General features: G+C 46.0%; 1 protein-coding gene across 2 annotated transcripts in view; it reads right to left on the bottom strand.

Moving 5' to 3' along the window:
• The window catches only part of LOC126162380 (lysosomal acid glucosylceramidase-like), a 518,384-nt gene that overhangs the window by 5,092 nt on the left and 493,250 nt on the right, over positions 1-20,042 (bottom strand). For both annotated transcript variants that reach the window (XM_049918851.1, XM_049918849.1), the window contains exon 9: positions 8,433-8,716. In XM_049918851.1, coding sequence (XP_049774808.1) covers positions 8,433-8,716 — 284 coding nt within the window. The remainder of the gene's footprint in view (positions 1-8,432; positions 8,717-20,042) is intronic.

The raw sequence follows: 20,042 nt of genomic DNA, 5'->3' as shown, positions 1-20,042 counted from the left end.
TGTGAGACCTTAACTTTTCCCGGCGAATTGAATGTTCGAACAACTTACAGGTTTGCTGGCGGGTGACGTCGTCGACCACCGCCGATATTTCGACAGGAGCACACCCTGCCATTCTCAAGGCTCCTGTCGAAATATCGGCGGTGGTCGACGACGTCACCCGCCAGCAAACCTGTAAGTTGTTCGAACATTCAATTCGCCGGGAAAAGTTAAGGTCTCACAATGGGCAAGGTTATTCTGAGTGTTTTATTGGAATTGCCACGTTGTGAAGGTGACAGATGTAACTCGTAAAGGGCAAACCGTCACAGAAGTAGGGCACCAAAATGTCCTGGAAAGGTTTTACAAGACTCTGAAGGCTAAGCGTCTTAGGAATGTTTCCAAGGAGGGTCACATTCCATCACGACAGCACTCCAGTTCATTATGTACACAACACAATCACTAATGCTATTTTGTCCTGAGATGGCATCTAATGACTTCGTTCTCTTTGCTTCGTTAGAAAATCTATTGCAGGGCTCGTATTGCTACAATGGCGACGAGGTGATTTTCGAGGTGGAACATTTCCTTAAGAGACAACATAGAGGCTTCTAAAACCAATGTCTTATGTAAGTCATCCATCCTTGGGAAAAGTGCGTCACATTCAAGGGTGAACATGTAGGGGACTGGCAGAGTCACCAGGTAGAGAGGGCAATTCATTGGTTTATCCTGCGCCTCGTGGTGTTATTTTGCATGACAACGGAATTTAAAAGTCAAGCTCAAGTCGAAAAAAGCGTTATCAGTGCTTTGGTCTGCCTGACAATGTCAGATCACATTAGAGTTTTCAAAAGATACAGTAATACTGTGTCTTTTACTAGCTTTGAAAAAAAATTTGTTCTCTAGAAATCTACAGCAACATCCTCTTTAAGAGATTTACGAAGGTGTAAAATTGGAAAATATTTTATTTTGTGTGCTAAGTGGCACGTGATGCCTACGTGTTTTAGTTTGTTACGCACCGCTGCTCGAGGATTATTGGTCAATAGGTCAGCACGCGCAGACAGCTGCAGGCCGACATCTGGTGCTGATGCTAACTCCTGTCGCGGCTGTGAGGAAGTTTATCACATCATCCAAAGCAATGTAGAACTTGCCAACAGAGAATATATTTGATTATGAAGCGTCCTGAGTTTTTTATAACCACATATTGAATTGCTTTGGTGTGTAGAGTGGTTCAGTATGAAAATTGAACGATGTTGATATGAACGTGGAACACCATGGTTCTGTGGTGAAACGTCGAAGACGCAGAACCAAAAATCTGGGTCTCCTATGCACTAGATCAACACACTCATGTTATATTCAAGCTTCCTGATACAGGCAGTTTACTTGTGGTACTTGTTGGTTACAGTTTGGACCATTGTTATTTTCTCTCATATCATACTGAAGTGTTTCATTTTGTTTGACACGAAAAAGGTAACGAGCCATACTAGAGGGAAGAGTGAATAAGTTACGAAGTGGTGCATAGGCCTCTGAGAAGCGGTTTGGATATTGGTGAAGAAACATGTAACCGCTCAATGACATTCAATACGATCACGACGACACCCCTCGATCGACGTTAACACTCGTGGTGTCACTCGCCTTCATACATGGCAGTGGACGTTTGAAAATTCGTGACGCCAGCTCAATGGTCGTCAATTGATTTAAATGTATTTCCCGGCCGACTCTTAATTCAATTGGTGCCACGAGGGTGAGGAGAAAGAACACATCCTGGTGGTACCAGCATTATGCGTATTTAGATGTTCGATTAATCTGAATGGTTTGCAATGTTCCAGCGATTCTATTCGAACTCTGTGCTGATGTACCGACAAGGACCATTTTCGCAGATAAACATGCAAGTACGTAATGGATGTTCAGTTTCTCAGTATAGTTCGTCGCACTCACACGTTATACATCCGCTGTAAGAACAATTTCATGCATTTACATTTTTGGTGTCCCACAATATTGGTTGGCTAATATTATGACGATACGTTGCATACAACTTCCACATATATTGTTTATCGTGTAGTCAAGACTACGTAATGAAGCCAAAATCGTGAATAAAATTGAAATGTAGTTTGTTTATTAACACTTTTCTTTTCACTAATTAAATATGAAATATGAATCGGGATTGGAGGTGATGATCCTATCCTTCTTTTTTAGTATTTTAGGTCCCCGTTAATTGATATCTGGTAGTTAATAAGCGAACTATTTTTTCTGCTGGCGCGTTGTTTGTGTCAGTTATCCCCGCAACCGTCCAAGGATAAGATTCTATTAATGTTCCGCGCACACGCGTTTCACCATTTTATAAAATGCAGAATTACGTAAACTATAGCTTTCCGTTGCGCACAACTTTCGTGGGTTCCACAACAATAATAGTTTCCCAAGAGTATTTTTCCCAGCTAACACAAAATTCGAATTATGTTGTCGGATTCATTTTCACTTCACCCGACAATAAACGTCTCTGATCACTTCGTCACACGTAATGTGTTTTAAACGTGCTTGAAGAGTCTTTAAATAATCTCCTTTCGCAGTCGCGTACCACTTTTTCATCGACTAGCCCGATCGCGATAACTGAAGGTAGAGAGCTCAATAATGTGTTACATGTTCTTTTATGTGTATTAAAAAACAAACGCGCACCTATATCTTTCTGTCCCGCTTGGTCTTTGCTACTTTGCCTTTTATTACTTTTCATTATATTGGTTCTTAGTAGTACTGTGCAGTTATTAAGGTTTCGTATTACTTTCCCCTTTTTAATTCTTCCACGATTTTAATTAATATGATGCTAATTGACACGCCTGCCCGCAAGTAACGTTATGAACAGTAAAATGCAATTTCAAAATAGTGCATTGTGTTGTTAAAAAGATATTGCTGAGAAAGTAGTGAGACAGTTTTAACACAGTGTAGAAGGAGTACAGCAACACAACACTGAGCAGTAGCAGCTGGAGACGGACAGAAAAGTCCGAGCGTAGCAACAGGTCGTGGGCTTCCTCTGAAGCACATAGCATCACCAAACGAGATCGTATACGTGAGGCAGTGGGTGGTGCGAGTTGGCCGAGTAACGTGGGGCGCCTGTGGCGTCCGAGGGCAACAGCGCGGCACTCAGGTCCACGCAAGAGCGGGCGAGGTGGCAGATGAGGCGGCGCCAGCCACGTGCATAGTTAAGCTCTCATATGCTTTACAAGATGTTGGGTGTGTTGGGTGTGTTAGTAACTTCAGACAACGCAGTGAGTAATTCTAATAGAGAACCAGCAGATCACACTTCACTAGAGTAAATGGAAGGTGTAAGTGACATGGACAGGCTTGAGGAAGACCTATCCCCAATAAGAATTTTGAGTGAGAAGGAAATAGGTTTAGAGTCTCCAAATACTGTAAACTTGGAACAAGTGAAAGTGGAACAACTGAAAATTAAATTGAGCAATTCACCTCTGGCAGGCATTCATGACACTCAACTAAGCAAAAATCAGTTGGAGACGCAGTTGGTTCGAGAAGCAAACCCGAATGGGCAAAATGTTTCCTTGTTGACATTCATGGAAGGGGTAGGAAATCTCAAGATGGAACTGCAACACCAAATAAGTAAGAGTAATGAGACATTAAGCACTCACAAGATGTAATTGTAAACCCAAATCAGAAAGGGCAATGAAACGTTAGGTAAAGTAGTAAATTCTCATTTGTCAACAGAAATAACGAAGTTACAATCGGAAGTAATGTGGGACAAGGAATAGCAGTTTGTCAAATTCTGAGTAGAACTAGTGCAGAAGATTCATGAACAGTTGACAGAAAGTGGTTTCAAAAGTAAATTCTGATCTTCATAACGTTTGGAAAAATAGTTAAGCATGAGATAAGGAAGCTAAAGGAAAGATACAGAAAAGTCTGGAAGAACATGACACTGAATATCGCACTTTCATTGAGCAAGGAGCACAAAAATATTTTGAACATGAGAAAGCAGCAGACCAAAAATTAAGTAATATTCGTAACAAGATGACGCTTGATAACATAACTAAGTTGTATGAACAAGTAAATCACATGAGAAACTTGCTGGACACGGAGACCAAGGCACACGAATCGTTTCAAGCAGTGCAGATGGTGTATAATAATACCGTAGACGAGAACTTGGTGAAAAACAACAGGGAAATTCGTCAGGTTACCTTCCATTCGGAAATTGGATGCACTCAGCGACTGTATGAGACTTATAAATTATAGAGTGCAGAAATCAGTCGTCCTTATTAGATTTTATCATGCAAATCCAGATTTCGGCTAGTAGCTAGCCATTCTCAATGCGCTATTTTTTATTCTCAATGCATGTAAGTCCCTGTTGTTCGGGAGTCACTCACAGTTCTTTGAATACTACCAAAGAATTGTGACTGACGCCCGAACAACAGGGACTTACATGCATTGAGAATAAAAAATAGCGCATTGAGAATGGCTAGCTACTAGCCGAAATCTGGATTTGCATGATACAATCTAAATAGGACGACTGATTGCTGCACTCTATAATTTATAAACAAGGAAATTTCATAGTCATTACGAACTGTGCCACAACATTCACCTGTTATTTCAGCAGATCCATTTATTCGTTGTTGTAAATTTAGTTACTTCGATACGTACAGAAACGTGCATCTATAGAATATATGGACGTGCTACTAGTGCCCTCCTCTGCTCAGGCATAAATTTGTTTTGTAGGAGGACATTGCCAGGGAGATGCCATTAGTTTGGTGAACGATCTGGCTAATGATAGTAACAATTTAATAGAGCTTGAGGACATGTTTCTAAGAGAATTTTGGACGAGAGGAATCCAATGAGAACTGCTCGAAGGTTTCTTGAGGATCAGTCAGATCATGGTATGGTAAAGGAGTTCTGTGTATACTGATCGAAACATATTAATCATCTGGACGGAGGCATGGCGATCGAACTGTACGCAATGGGTATAGAATGAATGTTGACATTTTATATTTGGAAAAAATTTGTGACAGTACCTCGTGAAAAAGCCGAGAGTACGCTTGTTTCTTAGAAATAAAAGATCAGTCGTATAGTAATTATGGTAGACAGACAAATGTACGAACGAGTCCACAGAAGAGCGTTAGGGTGGTGCATCTCATGCCCTGGAGACCCACTGCCCTGACCCATGCAACAGACACCACAGTATTACCCATAGTAATGACAATGTAGAATATACCGATCAGCCTACTCCACACGATCCGTTAAACTAGATAGTGTCTCGGGGAGGACAGAGACAACGAGGCCTGGTGTCCGAAAATTATGGCCAGAACTGGCAGGTAATGATCAAACAGAGAGGGTAGACAACGTGGGACAGCAGAAGAGTAGGGTGACCTTGGCGGCACTGTGGAACGCTTGGTGGGGTGAGAAGGCTCACTCACTAGCCTGGCTGAGCAACAGCTGGGTTGTTCTAGCAACCTTGGTTAACCAAGGGAGAGATTTGCCCAAAGCACAGCATGGAGATGACAGGAGGCGTGACCATAGTAGTAGGAGTAGCATTTTTGACAAATTAGACGCAGTGCATAAGAGAGGGCTTACGTGACTGTTTGAAGAAAAAGAACTGCCTGAAACAAAAACAATGACAGGTACCAATTCACTGAGGTGGCAAATGTGGGAAGTTTGGGCTGCAGAACAGCATATTAATTATTCAAACATTATATTGAGATTTGCTGACTAGAATTGAGGGTAACACTAGATGTCTGTATTCGCTTATAGAATAAAATATTGTGGCATGGTTTTTATTGGCAGCTAATGGTGCAATGATATTGAGAGTCTGCACACAGTGATGCATTGAATCTATCACGGGTATTCCCACTAACTATTTCGAAACTTGTATCGAGCTTCATATCAGTCACTCAAAGGATAGTTAATTTAACTTAAAAAATAGAGGAATATGCTTTAGTCAGCAGAAAGTGATCTGTAGTTAATAATTAAACAATAGCTTTTATAGTCACGGGCTTTTGAGAACCCAATGATTCGTCGTCAAAAATTAAACATTAGCTTTTATTGCGACCAGCTTTCAGGACAATTTTCTAATGGATGAAATACGAAATATTTGTGACAAGTCTCTGCAAAAGCAAAGCTTTCAATCACTGGCCTATTTGCACAACTGACGATACCATCGTCATTTACAGGATAATGCAGTGTGACACCATACTAAGAATCTACTGCTTGCAGTGCACATAGCCTACTTCCTTTCCTTTTACCTGCGAAGGACTTCCACGAAGCTATTAATTAGAGAGACTTGTTTTAGCCGATAGCATTCATAAGCAAAGCTGATATACCTGAAGCCTACCTTGTCCATCACCACAGTCCGAGCTCTGCTCGACACACAATTACCGCTCTCTGAATCACGTGCTCGAACTGCTGTATCTGGTTTACTAGACATCAGCTGGCTGTTCAGTACACTCTTGATTCACTACCGACCGTTTAATTGCAATAATTTTGGTTCCTCTCCTTCACACAACTTCAGCAACTAATGTAAATAAGTCAGTGTCTCAATCGACTTTCTGCTGACCTTTATCGCTAGTGACTACAGAACCAAAGGCAAGTAAGAAGTATCGGAGAGCCATGCGTTTACAATGAGAATGCAGTTGTTACTTGTTACAGTGGCGAAGTCACACCATTATAGGCGGCTTCATTGTATCAGTGTTTCCAAAATATTGCTTCAGAAAATTATTTTTATTTTGAAAGAGAATCGTTTAAAAACGTGCACAATAGTTTTCAGTAAAACGAGTAATGACAACCATTTATATCCATATTCTCCAGAGCTTCAGTCGACAGTCACCAATTGTTGGACGATCCAACAGTATTTTATGAGCCATCAACGTGTCGGTACAACATGCTCTGGAGGAGACATGACGTCTGATGCTTGACGTAATTTCACTTACAGCAATACAAGCACTCCCACCATAGTGGTCCAAACTGAGCGTAACTGTAGCAGTTCTCTAACTATACGACAGAAAAATACTACTATAATGATCAATGCTGAGGGTAGTTTCAGAAATTCTCCAGCCAGAAATTTGCCTAAAATATTGTCTTGACCAGGAAAAATACTGTAAAACTTTTACAACCCCGGGTGGTGTCTTGCATATGATGCTGAGACTGGCAGAGTAACTTCACCAATCTATGGAACTCGCTGCGGAGTTCAGAGTGAGCTAAAAATGTATGGTAGCTTATATTATCTGGCCAAAAGTCTTAGGACAAAATAGGCCAACATCAAATAAATCCAACAGAGAAAACTGACTGGCTTCCTAATCGAATATAACAGAGTAAGACGTTCAGTAAGAAAGCGCTTATATGCGCCCAGATCTTGTGGAAGCGATCTTTCTGAGACGTCAGAACTTCAGGGAAATAATAATTCACAGTGCTTTGAAAGTAACTGATAGGGATTGATGAACTCTATAGGTTACTGAACGAGCAATGGAGAGACATCCTCTTCATTCAGTGCAGAAGACATCCATTGCAACTCTGAACCAGAGGTTTGTGGAAGGAGGATAGGCCGTAGGATTTACTGGAACATGCTGAAATTGTAACTACTTTCTAATCCCCCAGGCCACAAAGCAGTCACTATTACATTGTGGTGTGAAAACAATCAATTAGAATGTACAATTCTCTCTCTCTCTCTCTCTCTCTCTCTCTCTCTCTCTCTCTCTCTCTCTTTCTCTCTCTTTGTCTCTCTGTCCCTTTTTTTGGAAAAAAATCCGCCGTTTGAGTGTGAATTGTTCACTTATTTTCGCAGTCATGTCTGTGACATTTTGTCGTCGAAAATACGTTTTTTCGACGATGATACGTCACAAACAGGTCAGACCAATTTTAACATGTCAACATACACTTGAAAAATGGCTACAGAGCCGAAATCATGATTATGTAAAATAAGTGAACAATTAAGGGTGGATATTTCTTTAAAAGAATTCTATATAACTGTGGACCCTCACCAAGGAAAGATCGTTAACAACCATTCTGTACGCTCACGTAATAAAATTTCAAACTAATGGGCAATCGAATGAGAACACAGTTTTGTACATCTGACGGACGTCCATACATGGAACTTGTGAGAGAGATATGTGGTTTCTGTTATTTTTGGCATTTCTGAAATAACAGACACCATTTTGATGCTACAGCTATTGTGTATTAACAAACAAAGTAATTTAAGACCTTATCTCCCAGCGGTCATTGATTTATATGAATGAGGCAAGTAGAACATTTGTGCAGGACCAGGATTCGAACCGCCTCCTTCTTTCTAGGCAGGTGCGCTGACCATTATGCCTTCTGGACGCAGTGGCCATCACAACCGCACCCACTAGACTAGCACGCCTCCCGTCAGACGCAAATGTTCAACTTGTACCACACGCTACTGATGTAGTGGGAGAGTAAAGGAGTACAGCCAGCCCAGTGTGAGTGGACCTCAGGCTGCAGAGAGAGTACCGACGTACTTGTTCTGAAGGACGACGACGACGTCATCTTGAGGTGTGAGGAAGGCGACGCTCTCGACGTCGTTGGAGTTTGCGTCCATCTGGAGTTTGACGCGCCGGGATCCGCGCGGCACGAAGCGCGAGAAGTGGGCGATGGCGTAGTACATGGGCTGCTTGTAGAACTCGTCCGCCGTCGCGTTAGCCACGATGGACGCGTCCGCGTGGTTCCCAATCCAGGTGGGGCCGCCCTCGGTGTTCACCACCATGTTCCAGTCCTCCCAGCCGGACGTCCAGTGGTTCGTCACCTGCACAACACACACAACGCATCTCACTAGTGGAGATTGAACACGACTTAGTCTCGTACTTGTAGTATAGCAGTACTGCTACCAATAAGGTGGGTACACAGTCACATGATTATTTGGTATGGGTGCTACGCACTTGAGAAATATTCTAGGATGGATCACGAGTTCCGGAAATCTCCTTTGTGAACTGGTTGCGTTTCCCCAATATCCTACCAATGAATTCAAGTATAGCACGTGCTTTCCCTAAGACTGATCCTGTGTATTCATTCCACATCACATACCCAAAAATTGCGACACACAGGTATTTGTATGAGTTGAATTGTATGGTGCTGAGGCAAGATATACTGCGTCCACCTAATCCGTGGCTTCCACAATGTTTCTTTCAAAAAACTAGAGATGGGTTTCGCACGACAGATGTTTCCAGAATCCATGTTCACTGGCATGGTGGAAGTCATCCTGTTTGACATACTTCATTATGTTTGAGTTCAGGATATGTCCTTAATTTCTACACAAGGTGGATGTCAGTTATATTGGGCTATATTCTTGTGTATCATGTTCGCTATTCTTCTTATAGGCAGGTGTGGGCAGCTGCCTGGTGGCCCAATTAGACCGACACCAACGCTGGAGTTTCGCACCACTCCAGTATCGGAAAGGCGAAACATTTGCGTGTCATTACTGTCATGAAGTTTCTATCATAAAGGCGATATTCGATAGCAGAACATATATACACTGCCTGACAAAAAAAGTGAAGCACGCCGAATTGGAGGAGGAGACTAAATGAACCTTGAGAGATTGAGAGGTATGTGATGTTATTTCAGTAGTTACAACACTGAATCAAATTAACAACGAACTTGGCAGTATGGACCCACTTATCAGTATGACCTTCACCTCATCTGTCCTGGATGAATGTACTGATTCAGCTGGGAAGGGTGTCATAAACTTTTCTATCCGCTTCTGAGGCAATCTCTGAAGCAAATTTTTAATGTCCTAGATACTGTCACTGGTACTAGGACGGAACTGACATCTGAGCTGGTCCCAGACACGTTATATTGGAGCCAGACCAGGTGATCTTGCCCGCCGTGGGAGCACATCAACACAAAGCAGACATGTTCCATGTGTGGACGAGCTGTGTCTTCTTGAAAAATCGCGCCATGAGACTGTCCCATGACAGGTAACACGTCAGGATGCAAGATGTCCGTGACAGACCGTTGTACTGTCGGATTTCCCAACTCACTAGCAGCGACAACTTGAGACCATACCCGACAGCTCCGAAAAACATGACGCCAGGCATGACACCACTGTGCATCTACAAAACATTGAAAGAAAGAGACCGCTTTCCAGATCACTACCATACCCAGCGACAATGGTTATCCATGCTAGTGCAGAACAGAGGTCTAGCACTGAAAACCGTACCACGCCATTCTTTATTAGCAGTCTACGATTTGTAGTCATGGCACCACTCCAAATGCAGCCGTTTGTGATGTGGTGTTAACGACAGGCCACACATTGGACAGTAATTCCCTGTGCTTATTGCTGCTAAATGGCGACCAATTATGTGTGATGGTACAAAATATTTCAGAAAGCCTATAACTTGTTCGCCGATGGCAGCTACAGATTACACGGTTACGATGTGCTTCCTGCACATTATGGTGATCCCTCTCTGTGGTGCCCACAGGGGGTCCACCGGAACATCGACAACGCATATGCCTGTTCTCACATTCCCATGCAGTACAGCATAGGGCACTGTCACTTCCAAATGCTCCACAAATCTGAATATTGCATGATTCTAGCAGCAGGCCAAACGAAAGCCCACAATGGGGCCCCTTTCAAAAACTGCCAAATGCTGATAACGCTGTCTCACACGAGAACACTGCATCCCTGTGGATTTCACAGTTGTCACTTAATAGCTGACGTTGTTCACGCCCCTTAAGCACCCTACCACGCCTGGTAACAACACTAAACATGAACAACGCTAATGGACTCTGTTGGTCGTTCTACCTATCAAAAAGAATTGCAAACCTGATCACCTACATAACAGCTGACGGTGTGGATGAGTAAAAACTTCCATTGGCATCACACCATGTCTCCTTGGCGCTCTACTTTTTTGCTATAAAAGGCTTTTGTATTTTTGTATTTCATGTATTGGGGTACGAAGCGCATCTTTGACTTGGGACTGCGGTCGCAGCTAGTGTGTACTAAGATGTAAATGCCTCCTCGGACGGTGTTACAGAACTTCCATGAAAGAAGCCGCCACACTCGAAGAAATAATACGTTAACAATCTTAGAAAGTACTTATGAAGGACAAGACAGTTGGGTTTGACCCATTTTGCACTTCAAATCGTTTTATAATACCCACTCCAGTGAGCTATTTGACAAACAAAGAGAAGGATAGACTTCGTTACAAGTCTGCATTCTCTCGAATGCTTGACGAAAACACTTCTGAGTCGTTAGGCCACGCCATCCAGTAAAATCTCTCGAGCCATGATGAATATCCACGCGGAGGGATCGAAACGTCGAACTCTGAAGTGGAGTCTGCTGCGTCCTAAAGCCTCACAAACTCAAGATTATTCCGTCAATATTAGAGATATAACACATAGTCAACTATTAAGAAAACTTTTATTTGATAAGTTGCAGTGTAGCACTGGGATCATCAGTTTAATTGGAGGAGAGTGACTGCACATGGCTGCGACGAGGTCCATAGATGATTAATTCAAGTGGATGTATGAAGCAAGGGTGGTGACGTCACTAAATATTTATACCCAATCTACCCAAGAAAAAGAAACAATATAAATCCAGTCAATCTCAAAACACTACAAAATCCTATCGGGTGTTTGTGAAATACAGAAAGATAGCTCTTTCCCTCCATCTGCAAGGTTCGGTCAGAAAATAATGCCTTCTGATGTATTCCTTTTTCATTTTGGAAAAAAAAATATGATAGGAATATGTACATAATATGCACTCACAATCCTCGTAAGTAGATGGTGAGTGTAACTAAACTTTCAAACTACTGTAGAAATAACACCACTTGTCAGAACGACGTCTAATGGCAAAGGAATATTATCGGAGAAGGGGGAAAACGTATGGCAGAAGAAAAACAAATAGTCACAAAATGTAGCAATAGATGGTGCTGTAAGCATCATAATTTAATAGTGGTCGACTAAAAATGACAAATGAATCATATAACAATGCCCAAGGTGTACGTTTGACGTTACGGAGATGATAGATAAACTCCAGTGGAAGACTCTGCAGGAGAGACGCTCAGTAGCTCGGTACGGGCTTTTATTGAAGTTTCGAGAACACACCTTCACCGAAGAGTCAAGCAGTATATTGCTCCCTCCTACGTATATCTCGCGAAGAGACCATGAGGATAAAATCAGAGAGATTAGAGCTCACACAGAGGCATACCGACAATCCTTCTTTCCACGAACAATACGAGACTGGAATAGAAGGGAGAACCCATAGAGGTACTGAAGGTACCCTCCGCCACACACCGGCAGGTGGCTTGCGGAGTATGGGAAAAAAAAAAGCAAAAAAAAAAAACAAGCGGTACTACTCGTGCATGGGAGTACAGGTGTGATACTGTTAGTTACGTAAGCCCATCCACCATGACAAGGTCATATCACATTGGATGGGAAAAACCGGTTTCTAACTGTCCTAAGGCTAAAAACCGGATAGAAAGCATCAATCGCATTCGTTTTTAATTTTCCTGAGGCCAAAAACCGCATAAAAAGCATCAATCAAAATCAGATTGGATATTAATTTCCGTGTGACTGGCACAAAACATGTTCAATATGCTGTGGTTCAAAATGGTTCAAATGGCTCTGAGCAATATGGGACTTAACATCTGAGGTCATCAGTCCCCTAGAACTTAGAACTATTTAAACCTAACTAACCTAACGATATCACACACATCCATGCCCGCGGCAGGATTCGAACCTGCGACCGTAGCAGTCGCGCGGTTCCTGACTGAAGCGCCTAGAATCGCTCGGCCACCACGGCCGGCTCAATATGCTGTCCATCGTTTTCTGCAACAAGTTGAAATCGAGAAACACCGTGTTACGCAACTGATCGAAGTGTTTCCGGTGTCACGTTCAGCATGTGTTGCGTAATGCATGCCTTCAGTGCAGGTAAATTAGCAATCGGAACACTGAACACAACATATTTCAGGTAGCCCCACAGCCAGAAATTACGCGGATTAAGACCAGGTGGGCGGGACAGCCAGGCTGTAGGGAAATACTGGATGATAATTCCAGCATTTCCGAAATGGCGCTTCAGCAGCTGCTTAACTGGATTTGCAATGTGCGGAGGTGCGCCACCTTGCATAAAAATGATCCCAACCACACATCCACTCTGTTGGAGAGCTGGAATAACGTGGTTGCGTAAAAGACACTCATAGCGCTTACCACTGACGGTACAGGTAACACGACCGGTAGCTCCTCTCTCTTCAAAAAAATATGGCCCTATGATAAATGATGCAGTAAACCCACACCACAAAGTGACCTTTCCAGGATGAAGTGATACTGCTTGATTTGCGTGTGGGTTTTCCGTTGCCCATATTTGACAATTCTGTGTATTGAAATATCCTGTCACATGGAAGTGGACTTCGTCTGTCCACAAAATCTTTCACGGACATTCATTGTCCACTTCCATGCGAGCAATAAATTCTAAAGCGAAGGTCTCTTGCTGACAGGTCAACAGGAAGCAACTCGTGCACATGGGTAGTTTTGACTGGTTAGCAAAGAAGGATGTTTCGTAGAATTTTACGCACCGCGCTCACGGGTATGTCCAATGTTCGGGCAATTCTCCGTGCACTACACGTTTGCACCCACCACTCGTCTCCTCCTACATTGCTATGGCCACTGCTTCCACTGACGTCGAATCAATTCGTTTCTTCTCTCTACCAGGTTGCACACCAAAAGAGCCAGTCTTTTCGAATTTCTGAATCATTTTCTGGAGACCCACGGCAGTCATCGGACCATCGCCGTTTTTCAAACCCTTTAGTGTCCGGAACTTCTGCAGAGCGACGTGTGCACAGTCATCATTTTTGTAATATAGCTTTACAAGCAGAGCGCGATCCTGCATTCAGACAGTCATGGCGAACATCGCAGACGCGAAAGGAGGAAAAGCCGTGTACCCGGCATGTTTATACCAACTTCAATGGGTCGTGCCCATGACAGGTGGTTTCATTTATGTATTCTGACACATACAGCGCCATCTATTGATCAATTTTCACACTATTTTTTTCTTCTCCCATACGTTTTCCCCCTTTTCCGATAATATTCCCTTGCAATCTGACGTCACTCCGATTAGTGGTGTTATTTCTACAGCGTTTTGAAAGTTTAGTTACAATCAAGCTGTACATTATCTCTTTTCAGCATAAACTTTGCCTTTTCTTTTTGAGCCATGAATAACTGCATGAATTTCTGCTTGATAAGGTTAATTGCCTCCGTTCTTATTAATGGCGTACGGAAATTTTTACAGTCTCTGGCATCTCCGGCGGTACTCCGATAGGATACCGCCCTTCGATTGTGCCATTCCAGCACTAATCGAAGCGCCATGTTTTCAGGTGCCAGCCAGCCAGCCAGCCAGCCAGCCGAGCAGCAGCGGTCCAGCCAGCCAGCCCTCCAGCAGCAGCAGTCCAGACAGGCAACCAGCCCTCCAGCAACAGCAGCAGCAGCGGCCCCGGCCCCTCCGCGGCAGCAGCAACGGCAGCTGCGCCATTCCTGCCAGCCGTCGCCAGCGCCAGCAGCGTTGGACTCTGGTCTTCATCCGTCTTCGTCTTCGTCTTCGTCTGTTCCCAGTTTTTTCCTTTCCCTTTCGTCCTGTGCATTTTTGTTTATCCCTGTCGTCATGTCAGCCCCCACCACCACTACCACCACAGCCATAGTTTATACTTCCCCCTCCACCGCCACCACCACCATTACATGGTGTGCCCAGTCACACACCCCCCTCTTTCCATCCCTCCTCTTCTCACTCTCCCTTCGCCTTCGCTCTTTGTCGCCCCCTCTCCAGCTTCTTCCTCCTGCTCCTCTCCCTCTGATCCTTTCCCCCCACTCCGCCAGCCTGTCACTGCAGCTCCAGGCAGGGTGGTGGCCCGTCGGGCCTTCTCGAGGCCTGGAATCTCTCCCTCCTCCTCTGCCAACACTTCCCTGGTCCCCCCATCTCTCTCCTCACTCCCAGACGGGATTCCGTTCTCACCTCCTCCCCCAGCCCAACCCTCCATACTGACATCCTCTCCTGCCTCCCCATCACCCGTTTTCGCCCCAACGCCTCCCTCACCCCTGCTCCTTCTCCATCTCCTACCTGCCAACGCCAACCCCCGTGTCACCTGCCGACCCTCACCACCGTGATCACTCGGCTCAGTCCGTTGATCATGGAGGAGGAGATGTTGGCAGAGCTCAAGGTGCATCTCATGCTGGAGGTGCGGGCGGTCCGCCGCATTTTCAACTCGGCCGGCCCCACCCGCCTTACGCGGGTTTTCTCCGAGAACGCCCCCTCCACTGAAGGAGGGTGCCCTCCTCTTCAGCCAGTGCTATAAGGTCGACCCCTCCCATTCCCCTCCTCAATCCCTGCGCTGCCAGAGGTGTCTGCGCTATAACACACACCCAACAGCCGAGTGCCACGAGCCCCCACCTGCCCGCATTGTAGGCAAGTGCACTTCCTCTGGCAGTGCCCTAACCTTCAATCCCCTCTCTCCTGTAATACCTGCAATCTCCTCCATCCCACCTACTCCCAAAAGTGTAAACCCGACCCCCTAAGACCACTCCTGAACTCACCATCCCTGTCCATCCTCTGGACGCCGCCACCCCTCCTGGCAATACCCTTCGTCCCCCCCCCCCAACACTGAGGACATCATTAGGATCCTCACCATTGTCCTACAAAACGTCCACCCTTTCCAGCGCCCTCACACCCTCCAACAGGTATCCCTCGCCGCCCATTCGATTTTCCACTTAAAAATGTATGCCACCTACTCCGACAACCAGGCCCATTTCACCTTCTCCCATCCTGACACCCTTGTCTAAATCCCTGTCATGGCGCGACAGCACCGTATCCTTTTCAATAACATCCGCTCCCTTCCCGCCAACAAGAACCTCTTCCTGCACACCCTTGTCACCCACTGCGTGGATGCCTTCCTCCTCAATGAAACTTTCCTCCAACCCCACCACACCGTCCACACGTCGCCCTACCTCCTTCACCACTCCGATAATCCCCTCCCAATTGCGCGTGGCAGAGTTGCCATTGGTCACCACAACCAGATCCCAGTTCGGCTCCAACCTCTCCTTCCCGACCCCACCGAACACCTGCCTTACCGTCACCTGCGCCACCATCTATGTCCGCCCTAGCATCCCTATTCCCTTCGACTTCCTCTCCCACATTGACCATACCTTCTCCTCCTACGTGATCGCCGCCGACTTCAACATCCATAGACGTTTCGCCGCCCAGTTACGGTGGCGGCATCAGTTCCTCTCCTCCCTTCAAGGCGACCTCATCCCCATCCCCCAGCACACCCATCCCAACTCCACTCCCAATGTTATCCTTTCCTTCCCTAATCTCCTTGGCCACATAACGGTGGATGTCCTGGAGCCTATTGGTAGCTCCCTGTCCTCCTCACCATTTCAGATGGTCGTCGCCCCCGCCCCGACCCTCGTAATGATCCTCTCCCAAAGTACGTCCATGACTACTCGTGTGCAAACTGGAATGCCTACAGGCTACCCTCTCCACCCAGGTCGATAGCCACCCCTTCCCCTACCACCACCCTGACGTTGTAACCCATGCCGCCTCCTTTCTCCAGCAGACCTTGTCTGAGGCTGTGGAGGCCCGCGTCCCTACTGTCGCCATCCACCCCCACCGTCCTACCTTACCCCCACAGGCCATCCTCCTCCTCCGTGAATCCCGCCGTCTCTACCGTGCCTTCCTCCGCACGCGTGACCCGGACACACTCCGACGCCACCGACAACTCCAGCGACACATTTGAAATTTGCTCATGGCTAAGAAATGCCGGGACTGGTGACAGACATGCACCCGTTTAAATGCTACCCTACCTATAAACTCGTCCAAGTTCTGGCCAGCCTTCCATCACTTTACCGGAAGTAAACCCTCCCCCTACTATCCTCTTCTCCATGATGATCACCCCTTCCCTGACACCCTTAGTAAGGCCAATCACTTTGCCTCTTACCTCTCCGATGTCTTTTCCATCCCCGATGATCCCCAGTTCGATTACTCCCTCTTCCCGGATGTCCGCGATCGAACTGACACATCTGTCCGTCCCCTCGCACCTGGTTTCCAGTACTTGGACAACATTTCACACACGGAACTCAATGCCCCTAACACTACACAGGATCTGATTGTTACACTCCACATGAAACACAATACCACTCCTGGTCACGATCGTGTCACCTACTGTCACCTTTGTGAAGCTCCTGTCTCTTTCCTCTCCAACCTGGCCAGGCTCTACAATGTAGTCCTGTCCACCGGTTACTACCCTGACCTGTGGAAAACCTCCCGTATCCTGATGTTCCTTAAACCTGGTAAACCGCGCTCTGCCATCTCCTCCTACCATCCCATCAGCCTTACCTCGGTCTTCAGCAAGGTCCTGGAATCATTCCTCAATCGCCGCATCCACCAGCATCTCCGCCAGCACCGCCTACTTCCCGTTACCCAGTGTGGCTTTCGGCCGTCCTTCTCTTCTGACGACCTTCTCCTTCACCTCACTCATCTCCTTTCCGAACAGCTTGATTCCCATCACTCCGCAATCTTCCTCTCCCTGGACCTCGAACGTGCTTATGACCATGTATGGCATTCCGGTCTCCTCTTCATGCTCCAAATCTTCGCCCTTCCCATTAACTACGTCCGTCTGATCGGCTCCTTTCTCTCCAACGGTCCTTCCTACATCGCCATCCATAACACGGATTCCTACACCTTTTTCCCTCCGCCAGTGTGCCCCCAGGCTCCGTCCTCTCTCCCCGTCTGTACCTTTTATATACGGCGGACATGCCGCTGCTGTCACCCCCAATCCACCTTCTCCAGTTTGCCAATGACACCGCCTTCCTTGCCCTTGCCCCCACACTGCAGCGCTCCCAACACCCTCTCCAATCCCATCTTGACCGGTTCACCGCTTGGTCCAACCAGTGGTTGCTCAAGGTCAATCCTTCCAAAACCCAGGCGATCATTGTAGGCAAAACCACCCCTTCCTTCCGCCTCCTTGATTTTTATCTCACCATCTATGGCCGTCCTATCGCCCTCACCCCCACCCTTAAGTACCTTGGCGTCACCCTCGATCGTCGACTCTCCTGGAACCCCCATCTCCGGACAATCCAAGCCAAGGCACACTCCCGACTCTGTCTCCTCAAGCTCGTTTCCGGCTGTACGTGGGGTCTGGACCCCTCCACCATACTCCACACCTATAAATCCCTCATCCGCCCTATCCTTTGTTGTGCCCATCCGGCCTGGATCTCCGCCCCCCCTACCTTTTATAAATCCCTTCAAATCCTTGAACGCCATGCTCTCCGCCTTGCCTATCGCATCTGTCTCCCCTCCCCCACGCGGATCCTGTACGATCTCATTCCGTTCCCCCACCTCCTCCTTTTCCTTGAAAGGATACGGATCCTGTACACCTCCCGCAAACTCGATCCTCCTCACCCGCTTGTCTCGCCCATCCTCTCCCGCCCCCGCCCGCTGCTGCACCTGTATTCCCACGTCCCACCTGGTCTCCACCTCTCCACCCTCCTTACCCTCTCCCAAGGTGGCTTCCGCCAGCTCCCTAGCTCCCTCTCCCTGATGATGCCCTCCTCCCCTCCATCTACCCCTCCTACCAACTTTGATCCTCCCTCCCACTTTCTGTGTTTGGTTCTTTGGGCACACTCCCACCCTTCTCTCCCTCTTCCCTACCTCCACCATTTCTCCCTACTCCTCCCCCAGGCTTCCCCTTCCCTGTCCCTCTCCTCCTCCCCCCATCTCCTCAGCCATTGGCATCCTTGTTCTCCCCTCTCCCCCACCTCACCCTTCTTCCCCTCTTCGCAGGTCCCCGGACTCGCACACGCTAAGTGGACATTCGCACGCCGGAGATCATCGCCATCAGTGTCTCGTGTGTGCCGTCGTGTTTAGTGTTCAGTGTTCACCGTCACACTCCATCGTTCACTAGTGCCATTGACATCTTCAGTGTTTGTGCTTCGTGTCAACAGTTTGTAGTGTGGATTGTCATCGACTGTGAACGGCTTCATGTTTTTTGTTCATGTTTCTACTGTTTTTTCCCTGCCATTTTGTTCCAACCCATGTGTTTTCTCTGTTTTATCATTGTACTATCTTCGGCTGAAGCGCAGCGTATTGTGCTGCTGCCAGCCTACCTGTTATACTGGTATTAAAATAACAATAAAGAAAAAAAAATTTACAGTCTCTAGATCTTCCAAGTGGTGATCACCCTTTAGCAGTACAAATAGATACTTAGTACTAGAAGACAATTCTATTTTTCACCTTGGCTATTATACGATCACTGTCATTTGTATTGGCCAGTGCCCAAAACAATTTGTAAAATTTTTTGTTGGGAGCATGGGGGCTATGTAAGTAGGCTGTTTAGATTTTTATATTGGTAACGCCACGTAGCGCTCTGTATGAAAATCACTGGCTGTGCTGTGTGCAGTCTGTGGCTAGTTTGCATTGTTGTTGTCTCCCACTGTAGTGTTGGGCAGCTGGATGTTAACAGCGCGTAGCGTTGCGCAGTTGGAGGTGAGCCGCCAGCAGTGGTGGATGTGGGGAGAGAAATGGCGGAGTTTTGAAATTTGTAAGACTGGATGTCATGAACTGCTATGTATATTATGATTTTTCAACACTATTAAGGTAAATACATTGTTTGTTCTCTATTAAAATCTTTCATTTGCTAACTATGCCTATCAGTAGTTAGTGCATTCAGTAGTTTGAATCTTTTATTTACCTGGCAGTAGTGGCGCTCGCTGTATTGCAGTAGTTCGAGTAAAGAAGATTTTTGTGAAGTAAGTGATTTGTGAAAGGTATAGGTTAATGTTAGTCAGGGCCACTCTTTTGTAGGGATTATTGAAAGTCAGATTGCGTTGCGCTAAAAATATTGTGTGTCAGTTTAAGGACAGTCATGTATAATTGTTCAAAGGGGACGCTTCATATGTCGACCCTTAGCCGAGGATACCTTAATGGAATCTTCTGATTTTTTTCTTGTAGTTTGTGTAATTAGTATAGCTATTGTTTATTGCTAGCGCGTAATTGTAGAGAGAATCTCCTTTGTAATTGCTTTTTGTTGTGGCATGCTTGTAGATTTGCACCAAGTATTTCGCAGCTGCGCTTGCAATTAACTAGATATTAT

The sequence above is a fragment of the Schistocerca cancellata genome, chromosome 2, assembly GCF_023864275.1.
Source record: "Schistocerca cancellata isolate TAMUIC-IGC-003103 chromosome 2, iqSchCanc2.1, whole genome shotgun sequence".
Lineage (NCBI taxonomy): Eukaryota > Metazoa > Arthropoda > Insecta > Orthoptera > Acrididae > Schistocerca > Schistocerca cancellata.
The sequence above is the reverse complement of the archived record's forward strand: the minus strand, read 5'-3'. Positions and strand labels throughout refer to the sequence as shown.